The 20,626-nt window shown below is 41.2% G+C and overlaps 1 protein-coding gene across 1 annotated transcript in view; it reads left to right on the top strand.

Moving 5' to 3' along the window:
• Positions 1-7,559: 7,559 nt before the first annotated feature.
• Positions 7,560-20,626, top strand: part of ENTPD1 (ectonucleoside triphosphate diphosphohydrolase 1) — a 64,564-nt gene continuing 51,497 nt past the window's right edge. Inside the window, exon 1 of the mRNA XM_006880209.1 lies at positions 7,560-7,641. Coding sequence (XP_006880271.1) covers positions 7,560-7,641 — 82 coding nt within the window. The remainder of the gene's footprint in view (positions 7,642-20,626) is intronic.

Here is a 20,626-nt window from a genome sequence, read left to right as displayed (position 1 = left end):
GAAACTCCCTACAGATTGCACCACGGGAACTCCCTTTAGAGTCTGGATGAAGGGAGGCAGGGCTCCACCATGTACTCAGTCTTCAGTTCAGAGCAATGTGTTTTGAGAGAAACAATAATAAGTTGGAAATCATCTACTGGAGAATAATTAGAATAATAGCAGATCAGGGAGCTCTCGTGGTGTAATCTGTAGCGAGTTGCACTGCTAACCCCAAGGCAGCACCTCTCTTGCTGTTAGAATCCACAAGCAAATTCTCTGGAAAAGATGGATAATCTCTTCCTGTGAGGTTTACAGCCTTGGAATCCAAGGCAGAATCAGTCAACTATAAGACATTCTGATTTGAAAGCAATAACAAAGAGAATGAGAAAGGGAGAAAGGGAAAAGATGAGAGAGTAGGGGAAAGGGGAGAGAAAATTATTGATATTATTGATACAAGTAGGGTTATTCAGCACAGAGGACATTTGAGATTGAAGTTTATATATTGACTACCTTGAGGTTAGGTGGGTCAGAGACAATAAGATTGGCACAGGTTTCAGGGCCGCTATGGGATACACGTGACTCGACGGCACATAACAACAGCAACAACCTTTGAAAAAACTTTTAGATGAAATAAACATAATCATTGTTAGTTGACAGTTTAGAGCTAGACTCAATAGTTGGAAGTTAGGATGAAACAAAAGTTGGCTCAAGAGAAGAATGTTCTAACAATTACAGATGTCTGGCAATGGCCTGAACTAAGTGGAAATGCACTTTTATCCCCATAAGTATAGAGATTTACTGCTGAGGTTAATTACTAATATTTCTAGAATTCTGAAGAAGTAAGTGTCACTTAGAAGGAACTGGATTAGGTCAGAGACTCTCCTGTTGGCTGCATCTTTGAATCAAATGGACCTTAAGAAAATGGCCAGACCTGGACCCTATCACCAGGGATTCTGATTTAATGTTTCTGAACGGAGCAGAAAATTCTCTAGGCAAGTTTCATATGTAGTTAGAATTGAGAACTTGAGTGAGGAAATGGCAATGATTGTTCACCTTTGAGATGTTCCTGACATCAAGCTAGAATAGGTTCATGACATCTTAAAAACAGTTATGTTGAAATCAAACAAGAGACTGATCACAGAGAGAAAAGAGAATTGTTTAAAAGAGTGACTACAAATGCTCAGAGTACAACTCAGAGGAGAGGGCGCACATTTAGTGGAGAAAAGAGTAGGAATGAGGAGGAATTGAGGATACCATGGGGAGAGAGCATGACTGCTGAAGATGGAGTATCCATCTCAACGCTAGGGTGACCAGCTAGCCTGGCTTGCCTGGAGACTCAAAGCTTTGCTTGATATGACACTTTCAGTGGTAAAACCAGGAGAGTCCAGGGGAAATGGGAACTGTTGGCCATCCTAACAGTGTCACATAGTGACACCAAGTTAGAAAGGCACAGGGAACCTTTGGTTGTTCTAGTCACTTCGGAGGGAGATATTTTGTATACGTACCGGAATGCATTCCTGTGACACAGTGAGCAACTGCAATGGTTAAAGTATCACATTGATCTTATTGATATATTGTAATAGAATTACTTTGGAGTACTTTAGAATCTTGTAATCACCTTTCCCTCATTTTTGTTAAGTACCATCAAGTTGGAACCAGCTTATTCCTGGTCCTCCTGCAGGTTTTCAGAGGCAGTAAATCACACAGCAATTGATTGCACATTTTTCTCCTGAGGAGCAGCTGGTGGATTAGAACAAGGGACTTTTGGGTTGACTGTACACCTCGCTAAGCCACCAGAGCTCCCTTACAGCCCCTGGTAAAGCCTTCTAAAGTGCTTTTGAATCTTGTTTCTTTAAAGGACCTCTTAGCAATTCTTTCCTTGCCATTTTAATCTCTTTCCCACAATTGTCTACTAAGACAATTGGTTAAGTCTAGAGTCAGTGATAAGAAATGGATTGGCACAGTGGCTGCCATAGTGGACTAAAGCAGAGCAGAGATTGTGAGGGCGGCACGGGATGGAGCCAGGTTTCATTCTGTGGGACATCAGGTAACCATGAGTCAGAACTGACTCACTGGCTCTCGCTGCCCATAATTGTGCTAAACAATTCCAGGAGGACTTCACAAAGGTGACTGGCTTCAGGAATGATGAAAGGTGAAGTTTAAAAAGCAGACTAGAGATGACTCAGGGAACAAGATTGTAAGCGTGCTGTCCTCACATACCTTCACAAATGGAGACGGTTGGGTGGAATATTTCCTGATTGATCTCATAGCAGATTAATAGGGAAGAATTTGTCCATCTCATTAAGCCTGTGATCCATTTCTTCACTTAGGCCTCCATTTGTCCTTCCAACGTGCTATGAATTTCAGAAATTGTAGGTTTAATATTCAGAATTTCAATTTGCTGGTCTTGTATTACTTCTAAGTTTCCATTTACTTTATGTTTCATCTTGCATAGCATTGGACTTTTTATTATCATGTTTTGTTTTGTTTTGTTTTAGAAAATTCTTGATTTTCTGTGACTTCCCTCAACCCCCAAATCTGTAGAAAACATCTAATTGCCATTATTTTCAATTTCTCTTCAGAAATTCCAGGAGCTTTTCTTCCTCTGAATAGTTTTCTGGTGCTTTATTTGGTCACTTTTTTTTGTCCCATCTTATCCTGATTTTTTGAGTGGCCTGAAGTTATTATCTGTTGCCTCTGAGATATTGCTTTGTTTTTGTCTTTGTATTCTTTTGTTTTTATCTATCTGATTAAGAGGTTCATGTGTATTGTGCTACCTGCTGATTTGATAACTTTGCAGGTATTTCACCTACTGTCTTCCTGTGGATGTGATAAAGAATGGAGGTGTGGGTGCAGTTCTCTGTGCTCTCTGTGTAGAGCCGTTGCGGGAAGACTGGCCCAGGGTTGGTTTCAGGTGGAGCGGGAGCTGTTCTTTATCTTTGCCCCATGGCCAATGCTATGGTTGGGGATGTGTGTGGCTGGATACGGTTGGCAGGTGGGAGGAGGGAAAAGAGAAACAAAACTAAATAACAAAAAAATTCCAAAAATAAAACATAAAGATTGAGCAGTGTAAAAAAGATGAAAAAAACAGAACTGAGAAGACTACAAATAGGAGAACAGTTCAACAAGAAGTGGTTTTTGTTTTGTGTCATTGAACAACAGACCTGAACCACGTATTATCCTGTGCTGTCCTCTCATTTCGGACACACTTGAGCCCATTGCTGCCGCCATTATGCCAACCCGTCTCGTGAATAAGACAAATAATGAGAGAGAAAGGTGAGAAAAGGTCGAGCAAAAAGGTGGGGGGAGGGGAAGAGAGAGAGAAGAGATGGAAAAGGTATCACCCCCCAAGCCACAATAACAAAAAATGATAAATATCAAACAAGCAAACATAACTCCCAAAATCAACAGAGCGAAAAGGAAAGAGGAAGGTGAACTACAGACCTCACCGGTGCTCTTGTCACTGCTGTTGTCGGTGCAGGCAAGGTTTGGAATAATTTGCCAGTCCATCACAAGTTTGGGGTTAGGATGCCCAGTCAGGTCAGAGTTTCTGCTTGTGGAAAGGTTACTGAGACCCCAAGATGTAAGCTGAGCTACAGACAGCACTCTTTTGGTCTTGGAGGTGTCAAGGGGTGAGATACTAGACATGGGATGGGGTTTCTGCTGATTTCATAGGAGCTGAGGGAAGTCTGTCTGCCCAGATAGGGATGTTGTTCTTGCCAGTCCATGGTTGGAGTGAAGGTTATGGTAAGGTGGATACCTAAGCATGTTGTTGTTTTTATGTGCTGTTGAGTTGTCTGCAACTCACAGCAACCCTATGTACAACAGCCCTGAACGCTGTCCTATCCTGAGCCAGTCTCATTGACTCCAACTCACCTCAGCCCGTTGCCCCAGGTATAGTGCCAATCCATCTCATCCAGGGTTTTCCCCTTCTGCATTCTCCCTTCACTTTTCCAAGCATGATGTCCTTCTCCAAGGACTGGTCCCTCCTGGCCATTTGCCCAAAGTATATGAGATGGAACTTCAATCCTTACCTGAAAAGAGAAACTTGGTTTCACCCTCTGTAAGACACATTTATTCTCCTGGCTGTCCATGGTATGTTCAATACTCTTACATAATTGATTATAATAGCTTAAGTCTTCAAAACAACTTTCCAAGGCAGGTTTTTTAAACTTTAGAAAGCAAGGATTTAGAAATGTTGGATAAATTGCCCAAGACACAAAGTTAGTAAGAGGTAGTTGTTCAGATGCCAGTGGCACGGAATTATTAACAAAAACAAAATCATAGACACCAAGTTGATTTCAACTCATGGAGGGTCCTTCTTCCATTGGGTTTTTGAGGCTATAATATTAATGGGAGAAGATTTCCCATATTCCTCCTGTGAAGCAACTGGTGAATTTGAACAGCCAGACTTTTGGTTAGCAGAACAACATGTAATACACTCTATGGCACCATAACTCCTTTACAGAACTGTTACAAAGCCATAAAAAAGGAGATGTGTTACTGCCTGGTCATACTCCCTTCCCATTATCAGAATGACTGATTCTATTTTTTTTTTATTAATTGGTTTGTTTACAGAGTTCATTTTCATTGTGTTTCACAGTATTCTTCATTCACACTGTGTTTTATACAGAATGACTGATTCTTAGAGACTCTGTACAGTGAACCATCTTTGCTAAGAAATGAAGATGTTCAATAATTTCCAAGAGTTGAAATAAAGTGAAAACAATTTGATGTTCAATAATTTCTAAGAGTTGAAACAAAGTGAAAACAATTCTGAAGATTTATTAGTTGATCATACAATTTGCAAACTGGACAACACATAGTATGAAATTATATGTTGTACCTAAAGTGAGGCAGCATTGGGTTTTTATAATCCAAGGAACAAAGAAAGTCATGGAAGTCCAGGGGGCTTTCAGGAGTCTTTTGAACACCACCAAAAATGTCTTTTGAAATCCTTCCTTCCTCAGAATTCTGTTTGGCTTAACAGACTCTATATACATCTAAGGCATCATGCCCACTTGTTTAAAATGTATTCTATTCTAAGTGAACACATGTAAACAAGGTAGCTATTATCTCTTATATTTAATAGATAACGATAATTTCCCTTATGAGACAGGTTTTGACCAAGTTTCTGGAATTGGCAGGAACAAAGTCCTTGGTTAACACTTTTGTTTTAGTCTCCACCATAATCTTTAGCCTCCACACAAGCTATGTGTGTAGTTCAACTGAGAACTTAATTTCTGAGTCTACTGTTCTCAATAAGTCAGTGAGAAAATTACCTAGATTTAGGATTTACTATCCAAACATGGCTGCCCTTATTTATTATTGTACATGCAAACTAAAGTTGAAGTTCCTGGCAGAACTCTAAAAACTGGTCAGAATCATGGAATTGAGAAGTTAAAACACATTTGGGATGCAAGTTGGGATCAATTCTGGAGTAGTAAAAGAAAGGTCTCTCTGTTATCTCTAAGGGGTTCTGGTAGAACAGTAGGTTATGTGGTGGGCTGCTGCCAACTTTCAAACTAGTGATCTTCAAAACTAAGTGGGTAAGGAGTTGTGGTGCCAACCCAAAGGCATGCAGTTTGAATGCACCAGATACTGTGTAGGAGAAGGATAGACACTCTTCCTGTATTATTTACTGCCTCTGAAAACCTGCTGGAACATCAGCTATGGACCGATTCCAACTCGACAGCACATAAAAATAACACAACAGAGATTAGTAAATCATCACTACTCAGTTGGGTGTGTGGATATGAGGTGAGATGATGCAAGATGGAACACTGTAACATTCACATTTGGAGTATGAAGATAAAGAGAAGCCAGCTAAATATTAGGAGGAAAACAATGTCTGGTGTCATAAGGGGAGAAAAATTAAGCATAATAGTAAGATATCAACAATGTCAAATTCTACAGAAAATGTTAACACTAAAAAGTGTCCATTGGACTTATTCTTAGGGGACTGTTGGAGATACTTGTTTGATAAGCTCTTGTGGAATGATAGGTGGATAAGCAAGATGTCTTAGGTCAAGGAATGGGTGGAATGTAGGAATGTAGAGTTTAGGGATGCTCATACTGCAAGGAGAAAAATCGAAGAAGAGAAAATCTAATTATAAAACAGCTGCATCATGAACCAACTTATTGGGCATACAGGGTGGAAAGAACTGAGGGGGAGTAGCAGACCAACTCCGTCTAAAGAAAGGAGGAAGCAGCCTCTACCCACCCAGTGCAGAAAAAATGGGTGGAGACTGGACCTAACAGTGTCTTTGTTATTATCCAGCATTAGCTATCCTGTCCCTAAAGACAAGTCTAGCAATGCGTCATTCCCAGAGGTCAGTCCTAAGCAACAAAGAATTTCCCAGAAGATGAAATGTTTTTTTCCTCTTAATTTATGTGTTCCCCAGAGTCTTTGAGGTTTGAGCCATTTTAATGAAGAATTCCAGCTATTTCAGCAGTCCTTTCCAAAGACCATCATGTCTGTTCTTCTCTGGGTGGTATTATTTTGCTAAAGAATAGGATATTCTCCCCTTCATCTAGAACATTATTGCATTTCCAAAAGAAAGAAACTGTCTGGACTCTTGTCTTCCTTGGTCCCTCATCTGACTGTGCCTTTCCCGTTTCTATGAGTTTGAGACAATTAGAAATCAGACATTCTTGGTATGAGCAAGAAACACCCAGATTGTACTATACATCAAGTTTCTGTTGCTTCCATATAGGCTGTTCATTCTAGGGAGATCTCAAATCTTGACAGGAAATACAATCTATTTCACTATGTGGAATGTGGGAGAGGGAGGATAATCTCATTAAATCTAACAGGCAAAAACTGGCAAATAAAGCATCATACCTGTTTATTGATGAATGACCATCAGCCAGTTTTATCCTGAGGAAAAATTGACACACGAGATACAGCTTAGAGAACATGACATTATGTGGGGAAGGATAGTTGGTTATCTTAGAAGAGGTATCCATCATCGTATGGGGAAAGGATTTTCAGGGAAATGGCATACTTGGATCCACAGGCCAAGGCATCTTCTTCCTCAGATAAAGTCTTCCTGTGATAAATTCCTTAGTTGTGCTTTTATCCCGTCACGTGAGCTCACCCTTACTACATTAACTAACACATCCTTTCTTCTTTCAAGGCATAAAAATTGATTAAGACTTATTTTCTTAGTTATAACCCAGAAACTCAAGTCACAAGGCTGGACACTGTTTTTAAAAGTGTGGGTGCTTCAGAGAACAAGAAGAAGACCCTCAACAAGAGGGACTTGAGATGTGCAGAGGTTGGCGAGCTCTGATGACCTAGTGGCAAGAAGCTGCACTGCAATCCCGCAGGTGTGCGGTTCAAATCCACCAGATGCTCTGCTGAAGAAGGAGGGACAATCTCTTCCTGTACCTGTCAGATCTGATTTGACAGTACACACACAAATAATAATAATAAAAAAATTTAAAAAAATAAAAGAAATGCCGAGATGTGCAGAGGTCATGAGGATGCTGCAGCAGGACCAGGGCCAGTCGTGCCGACTTGATGGCCTCAAACAACAACTCTGTACAAGCCGACTGTCCCCTCTTTCTCTTGCCGAATGGCTAGTGAGTTCTGTCTACCAACATTTGGTTACCAGGCTAGACTGAAGCACTGCGCCACCATGCTCCCTGAGGAGCCCAGTACAGCAGTCACAGAAACGATGAGCAGAGAGCTGCCTCCCCTCCCCCAGGCTTGGCCCTCTCCAGAGTAGGGACGGAGAGGCTAGGCCACTTCTCCTATCAGCAGCTGCCCAGGAGTCAATGTTCCTGGGGCCAGAGATCATTAACAAGGATCTCCGGTATTCTCGGTATTCTCGCAGGTCTGAGAACCTTCCACCTGGCTCACAATGGGGACTGTTAGGGGTGGGGATGGGAGGGCACTGCTGTGTGGCTTTGGCTGTGCTGACACCTGGACTTTTCTGTCACCTGGGCTGGTGACAGGTCCACTTGAGATAGGGACTCACTCTCACATCCTGCCCCAGAGCCTGTCCTTCACCCCAAGGAGAGCACGCTCCCTGGACATTTGGGCATAAAACAAGAATGCTGGTTAAAAAAAAAAAAAAGTGGGTGCTCCTCTCATCTCTGTGTTGATCTTACGAGTTTGATTTTCTGACGAACCTTATACACATTTCTCTAACAACTTCTCTTTGTTCCTCACTAAATTAATATAGAAATATGCTTAGAAAATAATGTAGCATAGTCGTAGATTATCCCTCTGAAATACCAGTTTTCTCTGTCACACTTTTAACAGGAAACAGATACTAATCAGTGATAAGTTTGAGTTTCTACATAAGTTTGTGACACATAGACATTTGTTGATGGCTGATGAAAGAGCCATCTACTTAGATGCTAGATGATTGTTGACAAAGTTACTGTGGATATTTACAAGACTGGCCATATCTTATCTTGAAGTCCATGACTTCTTGTGTCAAAATACTAGAGGTTTCACATTTTCTTCCAAATAAAGCTTTGGATCTATCCAAGATCTGGCCAAGGGAGACTTGACAATTCTGCCTAGTAGACAATGAAAGAGATGACATCGGTATGCAAAGAGAAAGTGAGTGAGTGAGTGAGCACCCAGAAATGGCTGCTTCAACAAATCAACTTGGTGAATGACTAGCAAGGTGGTAGAATGGGCAGAGGGCAGTGAAGTTAATATCAAACCACCAACACACAATTTCTCATTTACCCACATTCTGGGTACTTAGCATATTTGCTAGGAAACCCTCTATAATTCTTTATTCTGCAAGCTGTGTGTTCCCAGAACCTTTAGGTTTTCAGGAATTTCTGAAAAGAAGTGGTATCCACTTCCTAAACAACATGCCTCTGGGAACTCTATGAACTTTGATAAATGTCAAATAGTTACAGAGGGGCTTCAGGCCTTTTGTTCATAGGGTCGCTATGAGTTGTGCTCAACTCAAAGGCAATCAAAAACAACAAAGCATTAAGGAGAGAAAAGAGAAAGGGGAGAGAAAAGGAACAGTGATGGAAATAGGGAGAGAAGAGAGGCAATAAGAAATTCAGATGGTAAAATATTTTGAGAATAACTGTACAGAAGGGAATTGACATGGCAGTCCCTGGATGGAATTTAGTAGCTGATTCTTGGTTTGCATCTGGTAGCTTGGATTTCAAGACTCCCACAATATCCAGATTGAACGAGGGAGCTGTTGTATCTGGGCAGTTTGTGCAGGCATATGGTTTATACTTTTCCTTTTGGAAAATTTTGCTGGAATTTTGTTGCCTGCTAGATAGAATATACCTATGTAAACATTTCCTCAGTGGAAACCCTGAGCACTGGATCTGTGTTGAAATTCCCTGATAGGCAACACTGGGCAATACTTTGTCACAGCTTCTTGCTAAGATAATGAATCATCATTTCTTGTGTGACTACTAAGAGAGGACTTTTGAAAATTATTTTCTTGGTTTCCCTTCAGGATTTGACCCATTTACCTTGCTACTTTGCTGATTTTGGGTCATGGAGCCATCAGAGTTCCCAACATCATAATTACTGTATATTACAATAATTCCAAACTCCTAAGCCAAACTCACTGCCGTCAAGTCAGTTCCAAGTTACAGCAACTCTCCATCAGGTGTCTAAGGCCATCTTCCTCCCACAGAGTGACTGGTGGATAAATTGTAACCTTTAGGTTAGTGGCCTAAAGTTATGCACTGTCACTAAGCTGTATATTTCATTAACAAGATTTATTGTCTTTTCTTTGAAATATCTATTTATGGTCTTTGTTAACTTTTCTATTAGGTGGTGGTGGTTTGGTGCGCTCAAGTTACCTACAACTTACAGAGACCTTATGAGCAATATCTTGTACCGTCCTCCTGATGCCCACTCTGCTTAAGCCCATTGTTGTAGTCACTATTTCATATCCAACGCATTGAAGCACTTCTCTTTCACTGACCGTCTACCTTTCCCAGCATGATGCCCTTTTCCAAGGACTGGCCCCTCCTGGAAATATGCTCAAGATGTGTACGAATAAGTTTCATCATCTTTGCTTCAGAGGAGCACCTTGGTTTCATACTCTCCAAGACAGACCTTTTTTTCCTTATGACAAACCCTGCATTTAATACCCTTTCCAACACCCAATTCAAAAGCACGAGTTCTTCTTCTGTCTTCCTTATTGTCCAACCTTCAGATAGGGAGGAAGCAACTGAAAATACCATGACTTGGATCAGGGGCATTTAGGCTTTAAGCTGACATCTTTGCACTTTAAAGAGGTCTTTGACAGTTGCTTTTTTCACTGCAACACTTAAAAAAATACTTCTTAATTGTAGATAACATGGGTGTTGATAGTGGATCCAAGTAAAATGACATCATTGGCACCTTCAATCTTTTCTCCATCTATCTAAATGTTGCCTATTGGTCCACTGGTGAGGAATTTTATTTTCTTGATGTTGAAGTGCAGTCCGTAGTGAAGGCTGTAGTCCTTGAACTTGTTAAATAAGTGCTTCAAATGTTGCTTACTTTCTGCAAGCAAGATTGTGTGGGCTGTTGATGAGTCTTTCTCCAATCCTTTATATTCAGATAGTCCAATTTCTTTAGTTAGTTGCCTAATATTTAGACCCAGTAAGTATGGAGAAAGGCTACAACCCCAATGCACACTTTCCCTCCTTATAAACCATGCAATATTCCTTTAGCCTGTCTGGACAACTGCTTCCTGATCTAGCGTAGAGGTTTCATATGGGCAAAATTACGTCTTCGGGAATGCTCATTCTTTTTAATGTTATCCATAATTTGCTATGAGCCACACAGTTGAAAGCCTTTACGTTCAACTGGTTTCTATTAGGTGGGCTGATTATTTTCATAGTAATTTTTAATTATTTAAGTATTTGAAGAATATTTAAGAAACACAGTGTGCAAATATTTAAAAAAATCTGTCCTCCAAAAGGACTGATTTCTATTAAATGTGTTGATTATTTTTCAGTGATATTTTATTATCCCTTAAATATTAGGAAAACCAGCTTATTTCATAGCTGTTGCAAACTTTTTCTCAGTTTACAGTTTTCCTCACTTTTTTATGGTATATCTTAGTACAGAAAAGAAGTTTACAAACTTCTGGAATTTGTAGCTCATGAGTTTCAAAACTGAGGAGGTAAAAATTAGAGAATCTCTCTAGAAAATAAGACTGATGCTGAGTGACCAGGTGACTCAATTGTGCTCCTCTTAGTCCACTGCCCTTTTCTCATGGTCTGCAAATAACCCAGGCTTCTTGGCAAATGCAATTGCTTTGAGAAAAGGCTAGATTCCCCAGGGCACAGTTCTTCAGTTTCAGATGTGGAAGAAGATTCATTTAGTGGAGGCAATGCTGCAGAGATTATCAATAGACAAGATTGTTAGGATGTGTTGGCTGAGACACAGGGAATTCCTGTCTACAGTCTCAGTGACATCACTTGGCTGGAAACCACCCTCCTTCCTGCCAACTCCGCCCTTAACCATGGGATTCCACATTGACCACAGAGAACTATTGTGCGTGGTGTAGTGTATGGGTGAAAGAACTCAGGGTAGACCAGAAGTGTAAAAACAAAGACCTGGTGGGTGGTGTGAAAAGGAAGAGCGAGAGAGAAGAGATCGCTTGGCTTCCTTATTTCCTACACGCGAGACCTCTGCTGGCACTTGGTTTTTGTAGACATTAGCATTTTTAGTTCTGTCCTCATAATCAGAGGAGAGGACATCCCACAGCAAGAATAGGTGGAGAGCTCAAAGTAAAAGAATCTGCTTTGCAGAAAGAGCTTGTTCTGCATTTTCATTCCTACCCTCACTGCCTGAGTGTGTACTCCCGACCCAAAGCTGATGGTCTTTTGGGCACTGTTAGTACCAGACAGAGTTCAATGTGGAGATGAATGCACTCCTTTTTAAATGTGAGAGATTAAATAGGAAAATAACTTGATCATTAACATTTTTTCAGAGTAATAATTTATTTTAAATATATATGCATTAGTTTAAAATATCCATTACACGTTTTAAATTGTCACATAAAGCCCTGAACAACAAAAAGAGAATGACCTCAGTTTCAAATAATTAAAATCGAGTTTTAGTCTAATAATATATATTTACATAGTCTTTATAGTTTGTATTCATATTTGGGTACATAGTCACATTTCAGTCATGTCACTATAAACATCTAAATAGAGAAAGAGTGTGAGCGAGCATTTGGCCTAGTGGACAGAAAGCCATGCTCAATATCCCAATATCCCAAGCCAAAGGTCGTGTAACCCTGCTATGTCCACTTGCTGTACAGAGGTAACTCGTGGTTGCTGTGAAGCAGAATACTGAGACACTAATGAGTCAAATGCGAGAATGGTTACCCATGGTGGACAGTGTTTGGTAGAGCTCCTCGATTAAAACAAGCTTGGAAGCAGGAGTGGCATCCACTTCCTAAATAGCTTGCCTCCAGAAACCCTATGAACCTGGAGAAAGGATGAAAGTTACACAGGAAGCGTCCAGGACTTTCATTCATAGGGTCGCTACAAGTTGCCTGTGACCCGACTGCACTTAACAACAACCACCACCGGGGGCGGGGGGGAGAGAGAGAAAGAGAAAGAGAGAGAAGCTGGCTTAGCAGACAGAAAGCCATGCTCCCAAGCCAAAGGTGGGTGACTATACTCAACGGCCCCCAGGCTTGTCTTTAATTGTTTTCGGTGACATTCTTCTAGGTCATATAACCCTGGTCTGTCCACTTGCTGTACAGAGGTAACTCATGGTTGCTGTGAAGCCAAACACTGTGACACTGATGAGTCAAATGCAAGAATGGTTACCCATGGTGGACAGTGTTTGGTGAAGCTTCCTGATTAAAACAAGCTTGGAAGCAGTAGTAGTATCAACTTCCACAATAGCTTGCCTCTGGAAACCCTATGAACCTAGAGAAAGGATGAAAGTTATAGAGGAAGTGTCTAGGACTTCGTTCATAGGGTCACTATGTGTCACCTGCGACTCAATGACACTTAACAACAACAACAACAATCTATCTATTTATGGGAAAAGAATCTGTCAGTCATTTTTGTTTTATAATTTTAAAAAATAATAATACTTACAAGAGGTTGAATGATTTCTAGATTATTAGTAGGACTAAGCTAGTGAGCATTAATATTTCTAAAGAGCAGAAAGAAATACCCTAAAAGCCACTGACTTCCTCCTCTGAGATCTGTGGCTCAAGACCAGTGGAACAGGTCAGAGGTTAATCAGTTACCTCACTTCTCAGAACACTTCGAGAATGCCTTTCCACCTCCCTTTCCGTTCCCACCCTCACCTCAGCGCTCCTCTGCCCTTTTATTATGCTGCTCTCTCTTCTTGCCTGCATTTCCCAACACTGTGCACTTTGGTTTCCCTTCCTTTCACCTTTGCAATTTAATTTTTAACTAATGGGTTTTAAATGAAGGCTTGAAACGCAGGGATTTCCCCCATAAATGATAAAATTTTTACTTTGAACTATGTCCTAAAATCTTTCTTTTAAAAAAAAAAAAACACAACCCACCTTTTTATTTCACTTTGACTGAAAGTTTACAGAGCTAATTGGATTTCTGTACAATCATTCGTACAAATTTTGTTTTCTGACCTTAATTAGTGTTTCCACGTTTTAATAGTACTCTCCCAGTTCTTCTCTGTGACTCCTGTTTCCTTTCATTCATCCTTACGTCCCACCTCTTCCTTCCTTTGAACTTTCTCCCTAGGCCAATATTGCCCTTTTGACCTTGTGTGAGTATTTGAAGGCGTGAGCATCTACCTGATAGTATTGTTCCCTGACAGGCCTGACTATTTCTTTTTTCCTTTTTTTAAAATTATTATTATATTTTACTAGTTTTAATGAACATTTACAGAGATTTGGGGTTCTCATTCATTCATTGTTGCACTGTTTTCTCTACCCTCCTCCCCAGTTCGTTCTTCCCCCCACCCCCCGAATGTCTGTTTTAATTGTCCAATTGCCACAGTACTTGTCAAAGCCACTTCTGATTAATCCCCTTTGTCAGTGTGTCCTTTGCCATTCCCTATCACTCCTCCCTCAGAGAGACTTCACCCTGATTCATAAGGAAAAGGGGATGGCGTATTCTCTTAGCTACTTCCTGCTGAAAAGGAATGCTGTAGGTTTCAGGGTGAAGATCTTCTCTCACTACTCTAAAGAGGCCTGACTGTTTCTTGACTAAGAGTTGGTCAGCAGGGGTGAATTTATTATTATCAGGCTCAGATGGTTACTGTGGCCCATAGTCTTGAGTATTCTGCCAGGCTTTATTAGATGAATAGACACAGACATTTTATTTTTTTATATTTGTGATTAACTTCTTTGGTTTACAAGCATGTTGTTGTTGTTATGTGCCACGAGTGACCTGCAATCCATAGTGACCCTATTTACAGCAGCTCTGAAACTTGCTCAGTCCTGAGCCAGTCTCCCTGATTCCAACACACTTACCCCCATTGCCCCAGTCACTGTATCAATCCTTCTCATCGGGGGTCTCCCTCTCTTGCTCTGATCCTCCACCCTTCTGAGCATGATGTCCTTCTCTAAGGATCGGTCTCGCCTGGCCACATGCCCAAAGTATGTGAGACAGAGCTTCAAAATCCTAGCCTCAAAGGAGAAACTTGATTTCATCCTCTCCAAGACATCTATTTCTTTTCTTGGTGGTCTATGTTATGTTCAAGACTCTTCTCCAGCACGACAGCTCGAAGGCATCGATTCTTCTTCTGTCATCCTTAGTCATCGTCCAGCTCTCTGATGCATAGCAAGTAATTGCGAAGACCATGGCCCAGATTAGGCACACCTTAGTCTCTAGACTGACACTGTTGCTTTTCAGTACTGTACTATGGAAAGGTCCCTGACAGTAGATTTTCCCAATGCAATTTCATCTTTTGATTTTCTGACTGCTCATGCTAACAGTGTTGATTGTAGAGCCGAACATAGGCATCCTCTAAATTAAACTGCTTTACCCCCACACTTAGATGAATTAATTCAGAGAATATGGGAATATGAACTAGAATAAAGCCTTCCTATTTCAACAGAATTTTCAATAGGGTTCCCTCCTGCCCCCACCCCAGATTGGGTTAACTAAGGATAAGTGAAAGGTAGTAATTTCTCCACATTTCTAAAGAGGGTTATGATTGAGAGCATTGGGGCGGAGTTGAGAGTCTTGCTTCCAATCCCCGTGCTGTAGTTTGTTTTTTCAAGATGTGTGACTGGAATCCCAGGGGAACACGGTTCGAATCCACCAGATGCTCTGCCGGAGAAGGAGGCGCAATATCCTCCTGTACCAGTCAGATTTGATTTGATGGTACACGCACACAAAATTAAAAAAAAAAAATTATGTGTGACTGGAAGTCTCTTAACCTCTGTAAGAATAACAGCCTCATCCTCTTGTCACTTAGGGGCAAATTTCTGACCACCAGAGACTAGAGGGGCTCCAGTGGCCTAGTGACAAGGAGTTGTGCTGTCGACCTGAAGGCACGTGGTTCAAATCTACCTTGTGCTCTTTGGGAGAAAGCTGGACAATCTTCTCCAGTGTGATTTATGGCCTTTGAAAACCCACTGGAAGGTCAGCTATGAGTCAATTCTGACTTGACAGCATTTAACAATAACAACAGAGAACAAAGACTGGCATCAGGAAAAACAGCCCAGACCCCCACCCTCTAACAGAAATACTCAGTATTAGTCACTTGTCATTTTGGAATAATGAAATTGGCTCTTACACAAAACTCTAGTCCCAAGACACTGCCACTGTGTTATTCCACCATCATTTGATGTAGAATAAGGTAGAAGTTAAAAGTCTGGATTTTGTAGTGTTTAAGAAGCACTGAATTTCTACTTATAGTGATGGAAAATTTGGCTGTGAAATCTAGAGATGGTTGTACAACTTGATTGACATAATTAAACTCAAAAAAGCCCAAACTCAGGGCCAGTGTGTTGGTTCTAACTCATAGCCACCCTCTGTTGGGGTTCCAAGGCTTTAATGGAAGGAGCAGCTGATGGATTCAAACCACAGGAGATTCACAGCCTGTTAGCTGTGGAACTTGATATAGACTATTCTCCTAGAGTTCCAGTTAATGTCATCTGTGTCACTAAGCTGTACTCATGAAAAAATGTTGAATTGCTAAGTGTTGTGGTATATAAATATGCATATATTTATATATATATGGATTGCACACTGGAGCCAGATGGCCCATGATTTATTACCAGTTCTAACATTTACATCTGTGTAACTTTGGGGAGGTTATTTAACCTTTCTCTGAGTCATTGTCCCTACCATCATGTAAAGTTAGGATACTGATGATAGCATATATCTCCCTAACAAGGAATCTTGACCAGGACACAGTGTTAAATGCTGGACTACTCTAGTCTGTAGCACACAGGGTTGCCCTGAGTTTTTCTGCTGGTAGATCTTGTGACCACTGGCTCTGTGATACCTCTTGATGATATTTTTTTTGTGATCACTACCCTATGCTGAGCCACCAGGTTAGAAGAGAGGGAGAAATCTATCCTGTATTATGTTTCCTCCTCCTGGACGGTCATCACAGGCTGGACTCCATTCAGCCTCCACTCTGACAGCTGGGCTCTGTACAGGCTTGGCGTGTGGTCCTACAGCCTTCAGACCTCATTGGGTGGAGTCAGCACCTCACTACCATAACAGGCAGAGCTACACAGTCCTAAAGGGCCCTGTTCTCACTCAGAACTTTAGCAGAATTCTGCTGCTCTTAAAATGCTAGACATACTTTATACAAATGACTCTTAAAGTCAGCCAAAGCCCAGTGAGCAAGATGTCCACTTTCTCCTCTGACCTCATGTCACACTGTTCTCCTGTCATCATTCTTCTAGTCACACTAGCCCCCTAGGCACCTTCTGCCTCAAGGCCTTTACCTGGAATGCTCTTGCCCCGAAGGTACATATGCTTTTCCCCCTGTTCTCTTAACTTAGTATCACCTCAAAGAACCCTTCCCTAATAATCCCAGCCTGTCCCCTTCACGTGACTTCTCTGCTTCTCCCCTCTTCTCAAAAACAAAAGCCCCTCACTGCCAGGGAGGTGGTTCTGACTCATAGCAGTGCTCCCTGGGGTATCAGAGACTCACATCCTGATGGACGAAACTCCCATTCTTTCTCCCAAAGAGGTGCTAATACATTTCAACTGCCAGGGCCATGGCAGCTCAGCACGCTGCACACTGCTCTGCCAGAGCCTGCACTGGCAGACTGTAGGTTTTATTGTTTTTTCCTTCAAACTAGAATATAATCACAAGGAGACAGAAGTGCATAGCATTTCCCTAGAAACTCTGTTGTTGTTTTGCACTGTTGAGTAGGAATTTACCCATAGCTGACCTTCCAGCAGCTTTCAGTAAATTCAATTTCAGTAACTCTCACAAGAGGAAATTGCCCATCTTTATTTACTCCATGGAGCAGCTGGTAGATTTGAACTATGTGATTTGGGGTTGACAGCACTGTTCCTTACCACTACGCCACCAGAGGTTCCTATACAGAACATCCTGATGAAGCGTGGTTTGAATCCACCAGCTGCTCCATAGGAGAAGTGTGGACAATCTCCCATATGATTAACTGCCTCTGAAAACCTGCCAGAAGGTCAGCTATGGGTCTATTTTGACTCAACAACAATATAGAATCCCAAACTGACAATCTCCAAAGGAGGAGAGGATTACCGAAATGATTGAGCTCTGAGACACACAGAAGGATGTATCACCTCCTTTTCAGCTTGATTTTGAAGGAGATGGAGAAAAATACTTGGTGGGAATAGAATGGTAAGTAAGGAAAATATCAGATTAAAGAGGAAAAAAGTAAAATTTACTCATTAACTAGAGTAACATGAACAAGCTCAATATAAAGGCCCCTGCACTTAGGGAGCTCATGGTCTAGACACAGACCGATCTTGTAGGAGTGGAGAGCTAGAGAAGGGCTTAATTCCGAAGGTTCCAAGGTCTAGACAGACCAGCATGGCTTCCGTCTGACAAACAGTGGGAAATTACCATTGTTTCGTGAGTAGGAAGAGCCTTGAGAATGTCTGTTACTGATTTACATAGCCTAAGGGTGGATTCTGGTAGGGAAGGGAATCAGAAAGGCTGGAATGAAAACCCTGAGATGGGATCTAGAAAATCCCTGAATATGTTAGGATCAGTTTCTTAAACTTTAGGAAATCTGTCCTGTTATTGGGCCATAAACGCAGAAAGGGCCACAGCATTTCACCAGTGTTTTCTTGCCAGTGTTTGTGTTATTTTATTCTTTTAGTTCAGATGTGACTCATTAGAAACTGAAAACAATTTGAATCTAGTTAGTTGCACTTGATCTGCAGAACAAACACTTTGTTTTTGCTTGAGATGCACTGTATCTGCCAACACCCAAAACTGTTTATTAAATGGACTCGAATTTTAAGAACTTATATCATGAGGCAGAAAAGCTGAGATTCCTTTGTAAAGCATCTTTTAACTAAGAACAAAGTATTTTCTTCTTTTTAATAAGATACAAACTGTAACTTTTTTTCTAGAAATAATTTGAATATAGAAACATCATGGTGGTTGCCTTTTCGTGGTTTTTGTTGTTGCTGTGTCCTCTTCCTGGTGACATAGTCGGTTAGTGTTGGGCCCCTAACTGAAAGGTCAGTGGCTTCAAGCCATCAGCAGTTCCGTGGGAGAAAGATGAGGAAGTGTGATCCTGCAAAAGTTCACAGCTTTGGAAGCCTGTGGGGCAGTTCTCCATCCTGTAGAACCACTAGAGGTAAAATTGACTCAGTGTTGGTGTCCTATACCTGGAATGGCCTTTATCCTTCTAGCTCGTCTCACCTTAATTGGCACCTCTTCAGAGAGGCATTCCTAATCTTAATCTAACGAACTCCCCTACGCCCTCATGCAAGTCACTCTCATATGCTTCAGTTTGAATTTTTTTCTAGGACTTATTATGACCTGGACCCAGTTACTTATGTATGTATTTCTTCTCTCATCTGTCCATCTCCCCAACTACATTGTAAATCCAAAGAGTAGAGGCCTAGGCTTCCTTTTTCATTGTAGTAATTTGAATAGAACCTGAGTAGATTTGGAAAGAAAAAGAGATTGTAAGTGTGTCAAACACATAAAAGCCAAAGAATGAAATAATCCGACCTTTTGAACAGCTTACCTGTCATTATAGTGGAAACATCCCTGCAGTGTGCTGTTCTTTTGAATTTGTTCATCTAAAGGACATGTTTCGTGTGAGCTGTGTTTATCAATGTCAGCAACTTAGGACATTCTTTTCTAGATCCCAGGGTCTTGACATCAGAAAGGGCATTTCTGCCACATCAATTATATAAAGATATTTTTGTCTCTAAGTAATTAAAATTCTGACTCCACATAGCTCAAGGCCTAAGTCCTGTGGAAGGAGGGGGTTTGCTGTGGTTTGTTGATTTAGTGGTTCAAAATGCCAGGAACTCCATTTCTCTGTTTGGCGTCATTGAATCTCATCCCAATTGGGCCAGACAGATTGGAGGAAGAGGAGAGTGCCTCCTTTCACTTCCCATAAATGTGTCAGCAGACCTCTTCCATGCTCTTGTTGGCTATAATTGGTTACACAGGGTATTGGCTCAAGATGGCTCAGATAATCGGGCATGCACTGAGCTAAGAGGGTATCCCCTTCCCAGGAAGCACGTGCTTCGTTTGAGGGTATGACAGATACCTAAACAAAATTTAGGTTCTTTGGGGAAGGAAAAAAAGGAAGCACATCATGTCTCATCAACAGTTTTTCTATTTTGAAGAAATACATAATGCTGCTGAGACTTTTTCCTTTTAAGTTTTGTACTGTTGGGTCTGATGAATGAAGGTTGATTTTAAATCCTGGAAGTTGATGCAGACTGAGATATAGACATATGGTCTCAGTCCTTTGGACTAAGTCCAGCATCCTGCTTGAATGCTTGCCAAGGAGTTTACATTTCAGGCCAGGCCAGCAAATGCTGACCAAGAGTGGGGGAAAGGAGGAGGAAGACACTGGGGCTCCTCTTTGAGCTATATTAACCTCACATCCCATCCTTGGGAGAACCCAGCTCACTTCTGCATGCTTGTTACTTTATCTCCTTTTCTCCTCCCCAAAGCCCAAGAAAAAAGTGAAAGGAAATGATAAACTGGGGCTTAGGGGGTTGAGAGAAGAGGATACAATTGTCAAAACGCAGGGAATGATTTAACTATTTTTTCTTCACTTCCACCACCATAGTGTATCTGAGTTTTTAAATTTATTGCTGATCAAGTTAACTTCTACCTTTTGCATTACTCTGTACTTGGAGTTTTCTATGGCTCATGACAGGGTAAAAGTCAGAACATAATAGACAAGATACAGGGAGCTCTGGTGGCCTAGTGGCGAGAAGCTGCACTGCAATCCCAGAGGTGCACGGTTCAAATCTACCAGATGCTCTACTGGAGAAGGAGGGGCAACCTCCTCCAGTACCTGTCAGATCTGATTTGATGGTACCCACACATAAAATAAAAAATAAATTAAAAAATAGACAAGATAATATGAGTCAAGGACTGCAGCCTCCTGTATGGATTGAAGCTCAATATCAAGAAAACAAAGATTCTCACCACTGGGTCAATTGGCAGCATCAGTATGGATGGTGAAGAAATTGAGATAGTTAACAGGTTTTGTTTACTTGGCTCCACAATCAACACTCTTGGTAA

The sequence above is a fragment of the Elephantulus edwardii genome, unplaced genomic scaffold (assembly GCF_000299155.1).
Source record: "Elephantulus edwardii isolate Elephantulus edwardi_28Jun2011 unplaced genomic scaffold, EleEdw1.0 scaffold00006, whole genome shotgun sequence".
Classification (NCBI taxonomy): domain Eukaryota; kingdom Metazoa; phylum Chordata; class Mammalia; order Macroscelidea; family Macroscelididae; genus Elephantulus; species Elephantulus edwardii.
This window is presented reverse-complemented; position numbering and strand designations above follow the sequence as displayed.